The 19,990-nt window shown below is 39.2% G+C and overlaps 1 protein-coding gene across 1 annotated transcript; it reads right to left on the reverse strand.

Moving 5' to 3' along the window:
- Positions 1 to 7,679: 7,679 nt before the first annotated feature.
- LOC113670265 (uncharacterized) lies at positions 7,680 to 12,187 on the reverse strand. The gene is made up of 2 exons (XM_027186375.2): positions 11,993 to 12,187; positions 7,680 to 10,889 (listed from the first exon to the last, which is right to left on the reverse strand). The coding sequence occupies exon 2, from the start codon at positions 10,852 to 10,854 to the stop codon at positions 9,400 to 9,402; it is 1,455 nt and encodes a 484-aa protein (XP_027042176.2). The 5' UTR covers positions 10,855 to 10,889; positions 11,993 to 12,187; the 3' UTR covers positions 7,680 to 9,399.
- Positions 12,188 to 19,990: the final 7,803 nt, after the last annotated feature.

Genomic DNA, 19,990 nt, shown 5'->3' on the forward strand with positions numbered 1-19,990 from the left:
ATGTTTATTACGTAATTAGGACATCAAAAACAATAGACTCAGCACAGGAAGGAATAATAAGGAGTTATTATTGTATAATGTTGACGTAAAGACAGCCAGGTCAATTTGTTATAATATGCACGTCCGTAGCGTTCCTTGTCAAATAAAACTAACAGACTCAGCCGTGGAGGAAAAAAAGCACCGAGTTCATCAGACACGATGGAAGTTGTTCCTATTTTAAACTGCCCCAAGGAAGCTGTGCATGTACAGAACGTGAGAGGGAGGAACATCCCACCATCTTCATATGCATGGTCTTTGTGTCCAATGTAAATAATCTAAATATCATCCACGGGATCGTAAAAGTGCTCGAGTAAGTTGGGTTACATCTGGAATAGCGCTAGCCTAGAGTCATACACACATACTTTAGCCACGTGTGCTTTATTATCTATTTATCTCATGTTTTTAGGATATTTAACTTTAACTTCAAAACTAGCTTAAGCGCCCTTTTCATGAGGTGCTCATATCACTTGTTTGCAACATTGTAATTCATTCTAATAGCTGTTATTCTTCCCGTTGGATTTAATGCTGTCATTCGGCTGCTTCTTCTTATAAGGTTGTTTAAGTTCTTCTGTCGCGTTCTTGTTAAGAGTTATAAACATCATGTTCTCTTTAGGTAAATATTTTTGTAGCACGTGAGAGGATCGATTATGATATATTCTGCTTACATAACAAAATAAAGATCTTAATTTATTGCCTCTCACGAGTAAAACATGGACTTATCAGCTAAATGTGTCCTGTAAAGTTCTCGTGCACTGTATTTAATCAAAACAAAGCTGAAAGGGCGATGAAAATATTGGACCAGGAACATGGTAAGTTTCATTGTAAAAATCATGCATTTTCCTCGTCATGAGACCTGAACCAATTTTGCATACTTTGTAAAAGAAGTTTGAAGAAGCTACTTACAATTAAATAAGATTATTTCAAAGCCTGTTACAAGTCGAACGCTCGTCGTGATTTAAATGCCAATCTTACCGCGTGCACACGGATATCTGTGAGTAAGAAACTGAAACAATTCTGTGCAACGTGCAGGGCCGATTAAAGGACAGTTGATTAACAAAGAAACGTGCAGGTTGGAAAGGATGCCAAGAATTAGGGCACTACTATCGATAGAAAATGAAGTCAGTTTTGCTACTCTGCATCTCATCGAATATTTCAACGCGGAATTCGAATACGTGCCTTACCCACACTGGAACATCAGTGGCATGGAAATCCTCTGAACGTGCTTTTGCCTCAGCTAAACTCCCCTGATACCTGGCTTTTTTGTTAAAATCCGAATCCGCGCTGATAAATCAAAACTTGTCAGATATAATGTCACTGCAATCACTGTACGTTTGTTTGTACCACTTGATGTACTTGAAGATATGACATTTCTGAACTATGGATCCCCCCTTCTTTAAGAAAAAAAAAACCCAATTCTGAGAGAAGATTTTAAGCTAATCTGAGATTTTCATTGCTTTTGAAATCCAGCTCAAATCCCTCAAGCTTTCAGCGCAAAACTCTACAATCTCTCCCTTTTTTCACCGGTAAATCATATTCAGTAACTAGAGGATATTTGGTTGTTGAATTTGCTGTGCTTTCGCCATTGAAAAACATAAAATTCAACTTGGAAACTGGAACTTTTGTTAAGATTGGCAAAGCGGAAATGCTACCAGTATTCAACCAGCCTTTAACAGTTGTTGTTTGATCATATCTGCAATTAGTATTAAACTGTAGTCGTTACCTGTCCCAGTCTTCTCTTTAGTTGTTGTCTACCCGCGTTGTTTTGAAAGTGACGGTTTTATTTTGTAAAAGGCGAAATTCCTTTCAGACCAGCTGTTGTCATTGGAAGGTATTAAATAATTCAAAGCATGACCTAATCCTTAAGATGATTCATAATCTTACTTAATCCTTTGTAGATTAGGCTTAACTTGAGATGTGTTGTTAAAGCTTTCATTGGTCACAACAAGCGTAGTGCTTTATCACAATAAGTGTAGTTCTTGGTCAGTATTTTGGATATTCTTGAATTTGGTGTGCCTGTTCAAGGTGAAGTTTACTGTGAAAGTCTTTTGTATCAACAATCGTCAGCAGCCGTGATAGATTCCGACATTCACACTGCCAGCGAGTGTTCCCCAGGAAGAGCCTTTCTAGAGAGAGTTTTACTGAGTTTTCTCCCTTCCATCGAAATATTTGTGAGAGAAAGAAATCTGTTTTCACAATATCTTCCAATTTTCATCGATGTTGGGGCCCATACTGATTGTATTATTAGATGACTTAGCATTTTATGTCCCAAGACATAAAGGTGATGTCTCCTCTGAGTATCTATTTATTAGTTTGTCTAGAGCTAGCACTTGTTTTCAAAATATACAAACTGCAAAAAAGGACAATTTCTGCGAGCATTTCGACTGAACAATACAACAGTGATATCAGTTACGTGATAGGTCATGAATGAATTTTTCGATGTCTCGCGAGCTGTGACAGTCGAAATTCCCCAGCGAACAGAGCGAGTCTGGTCAAATTCCGTCATAGGCTATGTTGATCAGCCTCAGCGTTTTTTGGGTGCAGCAATGAAAAAGCATTCCACGGAAGACTTCGTCTCTGTAAATACCTATCGTTAGAATCAGGCAATCATATGGCTGCATAATACTAGTGTATGTACAATTTCCGCAGTTGTGCCATGACCGATAACATTAGAATGAATAATGTACATTTACTGATGCTTTTTCCTTAGCATCGTTTTCATATACTGAAAATGCCTGCAAAAAACACAGGACATCGCATTTCCTGGGCCCTAAATTTAAATCTGTCTGGGGTAGCATACCCCCAAACCCCCTAATTTGGAGTGCCTTCGCCTCTCGATATTTTCTATTCGTCCGTGTGACTTAAAAATCTTATGCTATGCCCCTGGTTTTAAAGAAGACTTCACCTTCTCGACGAAATCTAAATAATTAAACAATGTAATGTGACATATTATTTTCGACCATAATACAACCACTATCACAATGAATCACAATGAAAACGAGATTTGTGAATATCATAATTCCCGCCATGGATACGCAATTAAGTGAAACTAGAAGCATGGATTAAGAAAGGAGTACTAAACTCTCTCAACGTTACGTTTGGCCGTTTCGGTTTCATTTCTAAATGGCATGATCCCATTATGTTAAAAGTTCCTAAACACAAATAAACACACATTTGAAACTGCAATAGATATTAGATTGGACAATAGACTGAGACTTGTCTATAGTGAGATGTTAGAAAGAATGGGCAAACTGTTATAACCAGGTCAATGAAAACTGGCTTGTAATAATTTTTACCATGAGAAAAGTACTTCCTTCCCCTGAAAAGAAAATGATAAAAAATGATTCGTTTTGCCACAGCTCGCCAAAAACCCACGTTTCTGTTCCTTTTTCTGAACCTGAAGACAGGAGTAATTCAATGAAGGGCAGGAGTCGGGAGGGAGAGGGGCACAAAAGCACGGAAGGCGGAAGGATATGGTACGGGAGGCAGTGAACCCAATCACAAATTGTTAACGAGCACTCGTCTTTGAAAGGTAAAAATAGATTAAATGAAACTGACTAAGTTCCTAGATGTTGTGGTTCCACTTCGTGAAATTGTTCTGAAATGGACAGACATACCATAGGGATAAAAAAAATATGACAGAAGTTAAAATATAATTTTTACAGCATGAGTTTACATGTCGGTTGATATATCTGCCAGATTTGGTGCTGTTGAAAGGTGATCTAAACTTGTCTGTGATTTCAAAATTTCATTTCCATCCATTTGATAACACTAAATCCCCTTTGGTGGATACGCCTTTATCTTTTCGGAGAAACAATTACACTAAAAGTAACCACAATCGACTCTTCTCAACATTGTTTATTGATCTATTGACGTGTTTGTCTCAATTATATTTTTGGAAGAGCCCTTGAAGCTGTTTAAAGCGATCGCCAATTAAGCTGTAAAGAACTTTTAGACAAGAATAAGATAATAACTCGAAATTAAGAAAAACCGCGTACAGAAAATGTTCACATTCATAATATCAAGGACATGTCATGGTATTTATTTAACCAACTAGTGACTAGATCTCTCAACTTAGGACTCCGAGGACCAAACAGCCTGAAAATAATCGATGTCATAACCTCACTACATGTTTTAATTGGATTCCTCTAGGGAAGGTATAGTATATTATACTTTAAGTAGGTCGGGACGTAATGGTGGTTAATTTTGCTTTACATTTTTGGCAGTCGCTCATTCCCCTAGTTTGGAGGAATTTTTTTCCGATAAGCCGTCATGAGATACAGAGAAAAGCCAGGGCAAAAACTATGACCCCTCAACTCTTCCCTAATTACCTCAGCACCCGCTTACTTTTACTTACTTTAAAGTTAGAAAAGAAAATTAGATTTTACGTCTTGACAGGTGAACTTGCAGCACATTCGCCCGTTCAACAACAACATTCATTCTTTACAAATTGATGTAGTGTTAGATATAGTAGGGCATCATCAAGAATTTACTTTACATGCCATTTTAGCTTATTTAAGTGTTGGGAAATTGTAAATGAAAATAAAATGGAAATAGTAAATGAAAATAAAATACTTCTTGGCCTTTTTCAAAACCATTAGCACTTCGGATGATCTCGGCTATTGAGCTTAAAGATAGTCGTGACGGGCTAGGCCATGATGAAAACTTCCAACATACTCCTATTGGAAGCACTCGTAAGTTTTTCTTTCTGCTAGTATGCCTGTGTCATTCCCTGCATACATTACCTTCCTCTTGCAATGGTCATGAATAATCATCTTTCAGACATAAATTTACCATCTTCGTTTACGTCATTATTGCGCAAAAGTAGCACTTGTACCTACTGCTGGCGTTGGAACGTCCGACATTCCCATGTTAGCAGTATACTGAAAGTTTGTTGCCATGAACCTGGATAAATGACCAGTCCTGCCACGACTCTCCTATGGCTCAGTGCTAGAGCATCCGAAACACTAATCGAAGGGTCGAAGGTTGAAGTTGTATTGGGAGCACCCGGAGTTCTTTATTACCGCAGAGTTTCAGGCTATGTCATTCACTGAATATATTACTTTTCACTCAAATCACCAGGCTTAACATCTTTTACCTTACCTGCCACACGTCTCCAAAGGCTCATCCGAAGTATTAATCTGAAGGTCGTAGGTTCGCTTGCAACTAGAAAGACTTGGAGTTCTTTTTTTTTCTTTAAGTACGCCTCTGTCATTTACTGAATACGTCATCTTTCACCTAAATCACCAGGTTTTACATTTCCTATCCCCAGTCAAAGCTCATTGCGCAAAAGCATCACATTGGACTCTCCTATGCCTGTGTCACTCACATCCTCTTTCACTTATCGCCGCGCACGCGAACTATCTTTTTTCTCTGAGTTGCTTGTCTTCTTGAAAGAAAACATCGTCTTTCACATAAATCAAAAAGCTTAACATTTACCATTTAGCTTGCAACGAGTCCTCTATAACTTGGTAGGGCATCCAAAGTAAGAATCGGAAGGTCGTCCCCTAATTTTGTCATTTGCTGAATACATCATCTTTAACTTAAGACACCAAGATTAACATCTAACATCCAGCATGCCAGGAGTCTTTTGTGGCTCAGCGGCATAGTATCGGAAGTACTACTGAAATAGAAGATCGTATATTCGAGTCCTATTGGGAGCACTCAGAGATCCTCTCTTTTTCGACCATGTCTCTCATTCATTGCAAACATTACCAATCGAGTAAATCACCCGTCTTCCCCATTTACCATTTAACATGCCCGGAGTCCCTTACGGCTCCGCGGGATGGAAGTACTAAGTGGAAGGTCGTACGTTCAAGTCCTATTGACGGCACTCAAAGTGTTTTTTTTTTGCTCCGCATATACCTGTATCATTCACTGAAAGACAACCTTTTTTACTTACGTCACAAGGCTTAACATTTACAGTCTAGACTTCCACGAATCTCATATGACTCAGGGTCGAGTATCCGAAATACTAGTCGAAAAGTCGTACTCCGTTTTTTTTTTCTCCCAATTTTCCCTTGTTATTCACTGATTACTTTATCTTTCAGTTAAATGAGGAGGTTTAACATTTATCATGTAGCCTACCACGAGTCTCCTGTGACTCAGCAGTAGAACATCCGCAATACCACTTGGAAGATCGCATGGTTTGAGTCCAATCGAGAAAACTCGGATTTGCAATTTGTTCTAAGTATACCTGTCTTATTAACTGAATACATCATCTATCCGACTTGCATCACAAGGCTAAACATTTACCATCTAGCCTAACTGGAGTCTCCTCTGGCCTTGCGGTTGAGCATCCGAAGTTTTAATCGGAAGGTCTTTGGTGCAAGTCCTACTGGGAGTACTTGGACTTTCCTTTTTTCACTGCGTTATTCACTAATTACTTCATCTTTCAGTTAAATTAGCAGGCTCAAGATGTACCATGTAGCTTCCCGCGAGTCTCCTGTGGCTCAGCGGTAGAGCATCCGAAGTATAAATCGGAAAGTCGCAGGTTCGGGTCTTCTTGGGGAAACTCGGGGCTCCCTTTTTTCTCAGAGTATACCTGTTTTATTCCCTGACTACTTCATCCATCACTTAGATCACAAGGCTTAACATTAACCCGCTAACCTGCCACGAGTCTCAAAAACTCAGCGGTAGAACCTCGGATGTACTCATTTGAAGGTCGTAAGTTCGAGTCCTATCAAGAGTACTCCGTTATCCTTTTTTCTCTGACTATCCCTGTGTCATTCACTGAATACATAATCAGTTACCTATATCTTCAGGCTTAACATTAGCCATCTTCATTTATAATGGTAATTGAACTGAGAGGAGTGCAATTTGGGCTGAAATCATGCGCGTGATTTCAAAATCGAATGAGCGCGCAGCGAGAGTTCGATTTGAAATCACAAGCATGATTTCAGACCAAAATTGCACGACACGAAATTCAATTACCACTTTATTACATCCATTTTGAAATCGCCCAAACACAGGACTTGGTCAGTTAAAATATTTTATTGATGCAGTGCTGAGCCGGTCTGAAATTAAATTCATCTATTTTCTGGGGTGGAAAAAGTAAGAGTTGGTAAACTGTCCACAAAAGTTGCAAAATTTGCCACATGATACTCTTTGTCTTTCATTTTTCTGCAATTTGATCGGTTACTTTGAACAAGCCTTCAAATCTGATTGGCTGTTTTGTTTTTAGTGTAGCCTGCTCATTGGCTGGGAAAAAGATGCGATTTAAAGGAAAAAATGGTGCAATTTGTGAATAAATCGCATCAATTAGAGCCAATCAGATTACAGGGACCACCAGTGATTTCAAAATGGGTGTAATAAATAATGGTAATTGAACAGAGTGGAGTGCAATTTGGGCTAAAATCATATGCATGATCTCAAAATCGAATGAGTGTGCAGCACGAGTTCAATTTGAAATCACAAGTATGATCTAAGACCAAAATTGCACGACATGAGGTTCAATTACCACTTTATTACATCCATTTTGAAATCGCCCAAATACAGGAATTGGTCAGTTCAAATATTTTATTGATGCAGTACCAAACTGTTCTGAAATTAAATTCATCCATTTTTTGGGGTGGAAAAAGTAAGAGTTGGCAAACTGTCAACAAAAGTTGCAAAATTTGCCACATGATACTCTTTGTCTTTCATTTTTCTGCAATTTGATCGGTTACTTTGAACAAGCCTTCAAATCTGATTGGCTCTTTTGTTTTTAGTGTAGCCTCATGTTTCCTCATTGGCTGGGAAAAAGATGCGATTTAAAGGAAAAAATGGTGCAATTTGTGAATAAATCGCATCACTTAGAGCCAATCAGATTACAGGGACCACCAGTGATTTCAAAATGGGTGTAATAAAAATAGTAATTGCGCCTCCCACGAAACTCTTATAGCTGAGTGGTTAAGGATCCGAAATTAAAGACACTCGGAGTTCCAATTTTTCTCCAAGTATGCCTGCCTCATTCATTGAATACATCATCTATCGCTTAAATTACAAGGTTCAATAATCACAAGCCTTGTCTTGTCTTGTCTATGTCTAGCCTGTCTCCTTTGCTCAGCGGTAGAGCATCCAAACTACTAATTGGAGGGTACAAGGTTCAAGTCCTATTGGGAGTACTCCGATTTCCAAACTTTTTCTGACTATCTCTGTGTCATTCACTGAATACATCATCATTCTCTTAACATTTGCCATTTTCATTCACATAACCTTTGCGCCTCTTGATGCCTAATGACATCATCTTTCACTTATCCCACCAGAAATACTCTGATTTCCTTTCTTTACTCCAGCTTCGCCTATGTCACTCACTGAGTACGTCAGATTTCTTTTATATCACAAGGCTTAACATATACCATCTTGGCTGGCACGATTCTTCTACAGCACAGCGGTTGAGCATACGGAGCACTGATGAATAGGCAGAAATCCGTTGGGAGCATTCGAAGTTCCTTTTTTCACCGAGTAAGCCTTTGTCATTCATTGAATATATCTCCTTTCACAAGCTTAACACTTACCATCTCAATTAACATCGTTTGTATGCAAAATTCGATAGTCCCATCCTTGCAAGATGTTCTGACCTAACAGTCTCGTTTCCTGGTTAAAGATCAAATCCTCGAGGACAAGGCATTCTTTAGCAGTTTAATCATTATTTTATTCGAAAACAAGAATGTCTCGAACACTGTGCGAGCACATACCACAACCGCTAGAACCAAGAATTATCGGCATGCCTGATGCGCACGGGAGTAAAGCAACGCATGACAGAACACAATATGCTAGAACCATGGACCTGGTTAAACAGCCAAGCCTGTCTGCAGTCTCTTATGGTTCAGTGGTAAAGCATCTGAAATGTATGGTATCATTTTCCTTTACACCGTCATGGCAGCAATAAGCCGGAAATTTGTAAAACCTAGTTGAACGGCCAAGCCTGCCACGAGTCTCCTATAGTTCAGTAGTTCTCAGTAGTAGAAGTACTAACCGGAAGTACTAATACGAAGATTTTAGGTTTGAGTCCTTAAGAGAACTCGGAGTTTTTTCTTTTCTTCGAGTATGCCTATGCCTCATCTTCAATAAAATCACCAGGCTTAACCTTTATCATTTTCATTTACATGATCATTGGCCAAAAGCTTGACATACGACAGTTTGATTCATTTACACCTATAGGGTATATCCAGCTTTAGGTAGCCCTCGTTTATCCATCTATTCATTTATTCGTTTTGTCTTTTAAATATTTTTTTGTCACGGATGAGAGAACTTAAGGATCATTGGGTCAACTCCTAAGTGATTTGAAGTTAGTAATCCCGAAGCATCTCTCACCTTCTTTATGTAGAATCCAGTCGCCTTTTAAACGTGAGAGGCGTGCACTCATCAGTAACAACTACCTTACCACTTGTCATAGTTACATAGAGAATTAGCTATAACATTACTGATGGCATTTTCCACCACTCCTCCACAGTCCCCCCTCTCCATCCTCTTTGCATAATGTGTCTGGTCGTGTGTGGCGCCTATGCGACTATTTGATATCTGGAACGCATCGATGATCTGAACGCCACTGTCCCTGATAACCTGGTCTGTCAGACTGTTTAGTTGCGCCACGCGCGTCGGGGATGGATTTTCTAGCCATTCTACCATCGCCTGATCTTCTCTCCAAGGTAGACTTACTGTGTTTAACCATATAAATCTCTTTTTCCCTTCACCTGTTCGGTTCATTACTCGAATTGCCTCAAGAAAGGCGTGAATTTTATCTCTTATGAATGTTTCCTTTGTGCTCTCTCGCAAAATCCAGTGCCCAAAGTTCATAAGAAACAGTTTACCGCTGAATACGGATGATGGTAGTCCTTTGGAGAACATAGACCGTCTTGTTCTTGGGTGGACGTAAACCTCGTGGGGCATTGAGATGTTTGGAAACGTAAGTGGCCATCGCGTTCCACGCGCATCAAATACCCACTCAATGCGTGGGATCTTGTCAAACACCATTTTTACGTGCGTTTTAATACAACCGTGACAGGAGCCATGCAGTCGTGTCACCCAGTGATACGTTCTATAGCGCATGTGCGAGTCTCCGGTGAAAACGACCTCGGACCAACCTTGCTTTGCAAAACATTTTTTGATCTCATCGCTGCTGTAGTGATGCAACTGGCAAAAATATGGCAGCCAATGAAAACCGTGGATTTGATCGAAGTCGTAAGCGGGGTCAAGCTGCCACTGACTGCATCTCTCGATTCCTGGGATACTTCCGCATTCCACCCACCTTCCTTGGAAAGTTCCACTTTCCTCCCGAGTGCAATAACGAGTGTGATCTCGCGGAGGCGGACCCCGGGTAACAGTCAGATCAAAGGGACTGTTCAGCACATGCTGTAAAACAGCTTTCGCGTGATATCGATACTCAAGACTGTCGTTATTTACATAAGTCAAAATGACCAAGATTATATACTCATCCGCGAAAGTTAACAGCAGAGTGGCGTTGTAAGTATCATTTGCAATGTGATGAACTTTTCCTGTAACCATTTCATGAGAACCAAAGGCTTGTATTCGAAAGTTGGAGGCACCATGCCCTGTGCCACAGATGGTGTTCCACGCATCAACATGGCATTTCTGCTTTGGCGTTGGACTTATAATGAATGATATAAGCTGCCACGCCTGGGTTCCCTGTGGAGGGTGTACTGTATACAGGCAGCCAAGGTCAAGAGCTGGTGGAGGAGGCTTCTTTGCAGGTTCGTTTCGCCTCCAAAGTTCTTTGAATAAAACAATCAGAGTAATGACGAGAAGAAGCAGTGAGAGAACACGGACTGGTCTGAAGCAGCCTTTGATGTACTCTCCTGCCGCACTCTTCCTCATTACAAGCCCCACTCAATTTGGGGACCTGGCACAATCTTTAAAAATAGAGAATAAAATTAAAAATAAAGAAGCAAGAAAGTGTACTCAGATTAATCAAACATCACAACTAAAGAAGTAATAAATTAATGGGTACCAGAAAACGATACAGAATATCTGTACATTAGTTCACAAGGAAACACAAATTCAACAATGCTAGGCTTGCCTTTGATATAAATACTTAAGATCTCTCTGTCAATGACTGCTAAAATGGGGACAGTAAAATATGTTTTGAATCTTCGGTAAAATTTTCTAAATAGAAGGACAACAGAAAAGAATATTATTTCGGAAAGTAGTAAAAATGCTAGTATGCAGCTTTTAAGAAGGGGTCAAGGTAAGTAAGTTCAAACATTACAAAGACTAAACAAACACTATATCGTATTTGATCTCATAAGCCACATTCTTAACTTGTCGAAACTTGTAACTTGGAACTTCTTTTCACTTGTTATTTTCTCACTGACAAAAAGGTCTCGCGTGAAAGCGTCCTAATCTGTTTCCTTAGAACAATCCGTCGAAAGGGTAGGTCCTCGCGAGCGGGTGGACAAAGTTTTGTTGGAAAATTCCCCATCTGGTGGTTCGATATGAAGTAAATCATGGAAAGTAGTTCGATAGAATAATCTATAATACTAGGGTACATCTACAGGGCTGTTTATGACGAGCAGCATTATATTTACCTTGTCATAGAGCTAATTCATTGACTTCATCAAATTCACTATTCACTGACTTGCATTTGTTCTGAGGATATACTATGTATGGAGCATGTGATTCGACAGCGAAAATTCCGAATCTCATTGATCAATTTAAGGTTAAAAAAGTTCCCGAAAAACAGCTTCCTTGGAACCTTCAACACGTGCATTTCTTTTTAGACGAGTACTCTATTTACAATAACCTTCATAAACAAACCTAGTAGCTGACTTAAGTAATAATACCCTTGTTCACGCCATTTGAACTTAGGATAATAAAATCTCATAACGTGAAGCATATAGCTTAATGAATGGCAAATAAGCTATAGTCAGTTTGTTGGGATAATAGTGGCTCAAATGTCGTCGCTAAGATCATGGCCATCGAAATTACTCTAAACGATTACAAGAAATAAACTTACCAGTCGTAAGATTGACAGTGATTTCCTTCTCTGAGATCCCGTCGTTACCTGAACAACAATGGATCGACATTTATGTTAGATGTTGGTAGAAACAAAAATTAAAGAAAAAAGAATGTAGGGTTGCGACGCAAATGATTAGAGAGTGCTTTTGATGTGATGTCCTATGTTTTACACGAGGTTTCTATTGTGCGCCCACAGTGCCGTTTCATTATTCATAATAGGTGGATAAGTTGAGTGCACAGCGGCGTATGGGGTATGACTGGTACCTGCTTCATGCCATAGTCCCAGTCCCAGCTGGGTGGGCTTCTCGTCAAATTGAAAAGTGTAATAAAGAAAACTGTATTAGCAGCATCATATTGCAAGTTTGCTTAATCAATTAAAAAAAAAGACAAATTGCCTTGTGTTCATACTCCACGGCCATACACTTCGTAAAATTTTGCCGCCCAAGCACTTTACAAATGCAAGAGATTATAAATTCCAAAGCTTAACCCTCAGACGAAAGCTAAACAATATCTTTGCAAAAATTTTTTTTTCTAACAAGGCAACGCAAGAGAATATCTTGGGAAACGCTATATGAAATCATAAATTACTATGATGGATATTTAGCGCGCCCTTTATTTAATAAGTGAATCATCATCTTCTCGGAGTTCAGATCAACGTTTAAGAGCCTGTTGGAGCATTCAAATGCTTTTCTTTATTCGTTTTGTATTTTACATATAACACGACAGAAATATTACGTGGCATCAAGGGAAAATATTCAATCAATATTATTTTAACGTTAACGAAGACAACATGGGTAAAACAGGCAACCAAGGAAAGATCAAAGAAAGAATGAAATATACTTGAGTCAAGATACAATTCGCTCCGCAAGACTACAGTTCAGGCTTCATTAGGGCTTTTTAGGCGAGAGTATTCGAGAAACAGTGAAACTACAGCCCCTCCCTTCTCCTCTCAATTCTCTTTGGCATACACAACCAACAGTTACGGTAAGATTACTTTAGGCGAATACGATTTTTCATAACCTCACACACAACGCGGATTCAAGAGTAATGATTCCACGGTTCTGTTTTGCCCTAGAGAAGATTATTGTGCATATGATTTACAATGGTAATAGTGTTTTGAAGAGGCATCAGCCTTGCAGAGTTAAAATTTATAAATCCTATGTATCCTCGTACGTGGACTTACGATTCGTGCCACTAGAGGAGCATGAAAGGCAGAGATAAGAAAGGTATCACCCTTAATTTAAGCGTGCGTAAAACTAAAGTTCAAGTTTAAGTGAAAACCCCTTCAATAAAAATTTCATGTATCGTCCATGCTGATTGCTCTGACGATCGAATTCGAAAAGCGCCTGCTTTAAACTGGTGCTCAAACCCTTTTTCATTTTTTTCATCCGGCGTTTCAGCTCGTAAATAATTGGCTGCCAATATCTGATGGAAATAAATTTTACTGGTGGATAAACAATGGACTGAGCGACTACGTGCATAAGGCTAACACATCTAAGACGCTTGGTTAAAGGAAAGATAAACGCTGCGCTTTGGTTGTTGACTTCTTAAATCCTACCAGTACACAATTAATGGTTACCCTCTGGAAGAAAAGAAGAAAAATACACATACTTTTGGAAAAGAAGAAATACAAAAAGGGAGGAAAAGAAAGCAAAACAGAAACGCTATCCATTTTGCCAAGAACCAAAACAAATTCAAAAAGCATTACGAATTTTTCTGGTCTCAGTGGAAAGTAAATGAAAACGAAGACAACCCTGGCTCTGACGGTTACTTGAATGAAACATTTTAAGTTGACTACACTGGGTGTAAAAGGAAACATCAATGATGACGGTTTAAGTAGTCCTTTCATTTAGGTAGTCAGCCAGTCGACTCACATCAACCCTATGCTTCTTCCTGTCTTTGATGACGGCTGCGATTATTCACATTAAGATCACTGAGGTGTTCTTCTATGTTGTTGAAATCATCATTAAATTTAAATTTCAACTGCATGAAGGAGAACTTCAGTTGATGAATATATTGAGGAAAAGCTGATGAGTTGAAAACATGCAATTTCCCTGTGAAGGATCTTGTTCGGTTTTCCAATCAAGGAAGAATCAATGAAGTAAAAACGGTTCCTTCGGTAAAATCCACTTGCTAAATAAAAAAGTTAGTAGTAATGATTTCCTACAAGTTACGTGTACCACCCACCTTTCGGACTAATCTTTTTTCTGCTAATAGGAAAGTATAACTGTTTGCAAAAGTTACCCACATTACGTTCAAATTGCGAGTTCTCCTCTAGAATTGTGAAAGTATTATCCAAGATTGACTGTATCACTGTAAGTAGTATGCTACCGCCGGTTGACATATAATTCCAAATCCAAACGGGGCCAAAATTGATCATTTCAAATATAATTTTACCGAAGTGTTTTGATGCATAGAAAAACTAGAGAAAAGTTCTTGGAGGAAAAGTGAAATTCAGGAGTATCAGTTTGTAAGTCACACGAATCAACAAGAAAAAAATTTAATTTAGCAAGCGGTAATGCAAGCAAACGATACTTCTCAAAACTCAAACATAATAATCAAAACTATGCTAAGGTGTGCCCTATTTTGTATTATTTCACGAAATGGCTGATGTGGAGAACCGCCAAATAAGTGAATTAAAAGGTGTGAGCTGAAGGTGAAACTATGAAAGTAGTCTTACAACCTTAACGGGTAATTTCTACTTAACGTCAAGCGGATGAGAGCCGATCCCAAACGTCAGATTGGGTGAGGTTTCTAGTGTTATTGTGATGACCTATAGATGCCACAAAAAACTATCTAAATTTTTTGAAAAATTATTAGACATTTTTGTTTCGATATCCATGGAAGAATTGGAATTGAATCTAAATTGTAAGGTGTAAATTTTCCCTCAAATGTGCGACTCAATTTCTCAAATTTGTCACCTTTCCGAAAAAAATGTCGCGATGTTTAGTGAAAAAAATCTGATTATATTAAACACAATATGGATTCAAGAGTGATGTGGTGCCCTGGAGGAGAGGATATCTTTTCCTTGCACTTTTCTGTCCACAAGGTTTTCCTTCCCATTTGCTGCTGACTCCGTGTAAGTACCCTGTCAATATTCGGTGTCTCCAGCCCTACGATTTCTCCCGTGCCCGGGATGACAACCAAGCCAAAAGGCTCCTCATGTAACGGCGGATGAAATTTGGAAGGAATTTTCCATCCTCAGTTTTCAGTCGACAAAGTGACATTAAAGAACTACTAAATGACATTAAAGAGCTACTAAAAATGTGAATTAATGATCATCCTTTAATAAAACACGGGAAAGTTCTAAGTCTTGGAAAGCTAAAGGTGGAATGTGACGCTTGGTGCAAGTCTTCTCCACACATTTCACTAAATATTCTAAAATAACTTATATGTTTTCCTAACCAACTGTCTATTTCTTGACAACTGATTACAATTATGAAATAAGTTAATGTATTCCAGATGGACGTTGCCACATTAATTTACAGGCAACTTTGCAAACAAAATCAGAAGCTACGATCTGATAAAATCTTGTTTCAATCAGATGCAATAAAACGTCGTGAAAATTAGAAACAAAACAAAGTTAACATTTTGCTGATAAATAATTAAAGGGTCACGGCAGCAGCCGTGCTTCATTTATTTCCTCTTTGCATTGACTACTTCGCCTTTGGATTTTCCAGGTTACAACTCCCTAACTGGGAATAAGGGAAAAGTAGATGAAAAACATGTATATGTGATATGATAAAAGAAGAACTTGTTGCGTTAGACAAAACGTAATAAGTTCCTGTCTTCTCTTCAAAAGCCTTCGCAATGTTTACAACCTCGTCAGAGACACTGTAAAGAAGGTTTGCTGCTAACTCGGTCAAGGCATGGTAAAACAATGTTGGCTCTTCCAGTGGTTTCCAGTTCCAACCCTCCCACTGGTCGTAATTTAGTGATGTGTACAAGTAGGCATTTACTCTTATGAACTGAACACGCAAAAGGTGACGTATGTACGGGTCCACAAATGATCCCGGGACCGTAAATGATCCCGGATCGCAAATGATCCCGGACCGGAAATGATCCCTGATGGGGACCGCAAATCATCCCGACTAAAAAATAAGGAATGGCATGGATGTGGGAATGGTGAGGATAGGAAATTGGGATGAATAGCAATTATATTTATTAAAACCATCTTGAATTATGGCTTACAACTGGCTTCTTTTTGTTACCTTTTTCATACTACGATGCTATGAATGGCACCTTCATAAACGGACTTAGTCTTTACTATATATCTTAAAATTATGACCGAGATTCTTTTCGACAACACAATAAACGCAACATATTCTTCCTTCACTAGCTACACATTGGTGTGCCGGCGTGATATACCGTTCTATCTTTAAATCAAATTGTATCAGTCCATTGACGTCACCCGGCTGGCAACAGCAGCAACAATGTCAGTAAAAACATTAGTCTAAAACACGTAGTGTTTTAGACTAACAAGTTTTCGCCCAAAATCCGGCATTGCTTGTTTTTGTGGCACTTAATTCCAAACTAAAATTCATCCACAGATTAAGCAACTATTACAAAAGACGCTGTCATCTGAATAGTACTGCAACGCTCCAACACTCTCAAAAACACCTTGTGAGTAGCACTGGAATTTTCGTCCACATTTTGGAAAAATGTCTTCTGTGATTTTTTCCATGGCCATACTTTTGCCTCATTCCGTTGCACTTAGTGCACGAGATCCATAAGGAATCGCCCTCCGCTGACCATCCTGCTTCCGGTAAAGTGCAGCCCCGAGGCTCTTCTGCATTTTTTACTCAGAGGAAGCAAGGAGGGGGGGGGGGGGGTGTGCTGTCAGCAAACGTGTCGATCTGCATAAAATGGGGACCAAGGTCACTATGACGTCACGTAGCCTCTTGGATATTGTCATGGTATCAAACAAGGACATAGTAAAGCCCTGAGGTGATTTAGACCTCACCATTAGCGACCACTACCTAGTGTACATCGTCCTTGATATGAAAGTGCCTAAGCCTCCACCCATCTACATCACAACGCGGAGTTTCAAAAACTGTACTGCTGACCAGTTCTCCGTTGACATCACACGAGTATCATGGGAAACTGTGAAATTAATGGCCTCAGTGGATGACAGAGTGGATGCTTTTAACAACCTCTTTCTAACATGTCTTGATAATCATGCCACCATAAAAACTCTGAAACTAAAGCGCAAATCAAATCCATCCATCACTGCTGTGATCAGGGAACGGATAAATACAAGGAATAAGCTCCATAAGCGGGCGCGTAAGAGCGGAAGCCACAAGGAATGGAAAGCTAATAAATAAATATGTGTCCGAGAGGTGAACTTGGGACGCCTCTGCTCAAACTTCTTAATTGCAAGCGCAACAACAACCTCAAGAAACCTCACCCCAGCACCCCGGGGTTGTAAGATTGCATGTAAACGCGTTTTATTTTTCGACCACGGTTAGGCGGGTTACCTCACTTACCTAGGGTCCCCCACCACCACGTAAACAGGCCCCCACCACCACGTAAACAGGCCCTAAATGTAAAGTGTTGACGTTTGCCGCGGGCTTTATGGTAAATATATACTGTATGCGGAATCACAGGTGGTAACGGAGCGGGAATATGGACTGAATATGTGAGGGAGGGATGGAGAGCCGTTATTCTTAATTTTTTTTTATAAGATTTAGCGATTGTAAGATTTTTAGAACATTTTTGAAACAATTGTAACATTTTACAAGGGTAGTAAGATACCGTATTTATTATTTTCCTCTTTTATTTTAATGCACCGCCCCCTAAGCTTATAGCTTTAATTATCAACGTGGATAAATACATTTATTGTATTGTATTGTATTGTATTGTATTGTATTGTATTGCATTGCATTGTACGAACTGGCAAATGACCAACATCAATGCATTTAGACCAACAATGCATTTAGACCAACATCAATGTATTTAGAACCTCTTGTTTATTGGAGATATTTGTAAGGGAAATAGAGAAAGTAGAACTTTCAAGTACAAAAATCCCAACTGGTTAAAGTTAACCTTTTCACTGCTGAGAAAATGCAGCACCTAAAGTAACTGAATCTTACTTGAAACAACCGAGAACCAATCTAGGTGACTTTTGAACATGGGTCCTCCAGATATCAAATCCAAAGCCCTGAACCATGTGACCACACCACCTCCCAAAAGAAACAAGTCACATTTATTTAATATTCAGCGTAAGGAATTTTTCGCAAATTCTTCCGGCGAAGCATTGTAAACAAGTCCAAAAAGGTAATAAGAATATTTTCCCGGTTTGAGTGTCACTGATGTACTCTTTCTGTCTTCAGGTTGGATCAGAATGAGTTGCAAGTGGATGAAACAATTTATACTCTTGCAGTACATTTCTTCGCATTAAAATGCGATGAAAGAAGTATCAGACTAAATGTTGGAAAGAAGTTCTTCTAAACACTGTGATGGAGTGTCTGTTGTTTTCGTTTCTTAGCATAGATGGAAGCAACAGTAGTTGATGGAGGGATTAGCAAATTACAATAGAAACAGCAACGAGTTTAGATGAGGACAATATATGGACCATAGAATAAAACATAAATAAAGCACAAAAATTAAAAGAATGATCTATGGTGTCAAGGCCGGGCTCCGGGGGGGAGGGGGACTCGAATATAAAAAAAGAGGGGGATGTTCGTCGAGAATTTTGAAATTGACCCCTAAGGGAGACCAATTAACCCAACTAACCCTGAGCAATTACTACGTGGCTCGCGCATTTTTTGACCCCTATAAGAGACTAATCTGAGCGTGGCTCCAGCATTCTTGGCTGCATTCCTTCGCGCGCAACCCTAAGCGAGACCCTGAAGGCTAAAAATATTGATAATTTTCCCTCAACACCCTAAGCGAGACCAAAATCTGAAATTTACCATCCTAAGCGAGACGACGAGCATCCTCACCTTTTTTATATTCAAGTCCCCCCCCCCTCCCCCGCCTCCGGGGGCCGGGCCACTGCTTTTTATGTCGGAACTTCATATAAAGTGTCGAAAAAGCGTGGATTACTGAAACAGCCGCTATGGAACTAGGATCTTAGGATCTTTGGAGCTAGGTTGTAAAATTTGGGGCGGGAATAGAGACAACATAGTATCTAATGTAAATAGACAAATATATAATTCTTTCGGATGACCCATTATCATCCATGTGGTACTCCTTAAGGAGTTTCCTCTTAACGCATGAGCTGCGAATTAATTCTACGTTATCGATTGCACTCGCATGGACACGAGAAATTTTCCCCGTGAAACGCACAGCACACGTAGTAATTACCAAAATGTACAACGAAAAACGAGTATCATGCTGTAGATGTATACAATGTAGAAGAAAAAATATATCAGCATTCCCTTGCAAAAGAAACAAGAGTATCGTATTACATCGCGTTCTTCCAAACTCTCCTAAAAACTTTTTTCTTACAACGTTGTTATTGTGGGTTACGAATTCGTTTGCAAGTAAAATGTCGCACAGCGAGAAAAGGAAAGCCGATTATTATGTTTGAAAGAGGGCGAGTACCATATAACATGAACATTACTTCTCTATTCTTTTCAATGAACAACAGAAGTGTCATGTTACGATTATTTATGCTATGGAAGACAAACAAAGTATCATATTGCATTCCTTTACGAGAAGTACAAAAGTATCAGATTACATCACGTTCTTCCGAATTCTTCAGAAAATGTTTCTGTTGTGGCCGTTTGCTATTCTGAAATCGCAACAGCCATGAGCCAAACTGTCAGATTTATCATACTCTACTGAAATTATTCATCTCACGCAAACAAAATATTTTTAAATGGTAACGCAATCTTAATCCTCTTGAATTCTATACTAGCCTTTGAGTCTCTGAGTTTCAACTCGCTTGTTCCCGCTAAACGCCATAAAATAGCTAGGAATTTAGGGGTACATTGTGTGCGAAAAGCCCTCAGATTTAAATGCTTGATATTTACAGCAGAGAAAATTTCTG

This window comes from Pocillopora damicornis, chromosome 7, assembly GCF_964200805.1.
Source record: "Pocillopora damicornis chromosome 7, jaPocDami1.2, whole genome shotgun sequence".
Taxonomy (NCBI): Eukaryota; Metazoa; Cnidaria; class Anthozoa; order Scleractinia; family Pocilloporidae; genus Pocillopora; species Pocillopora damicornis.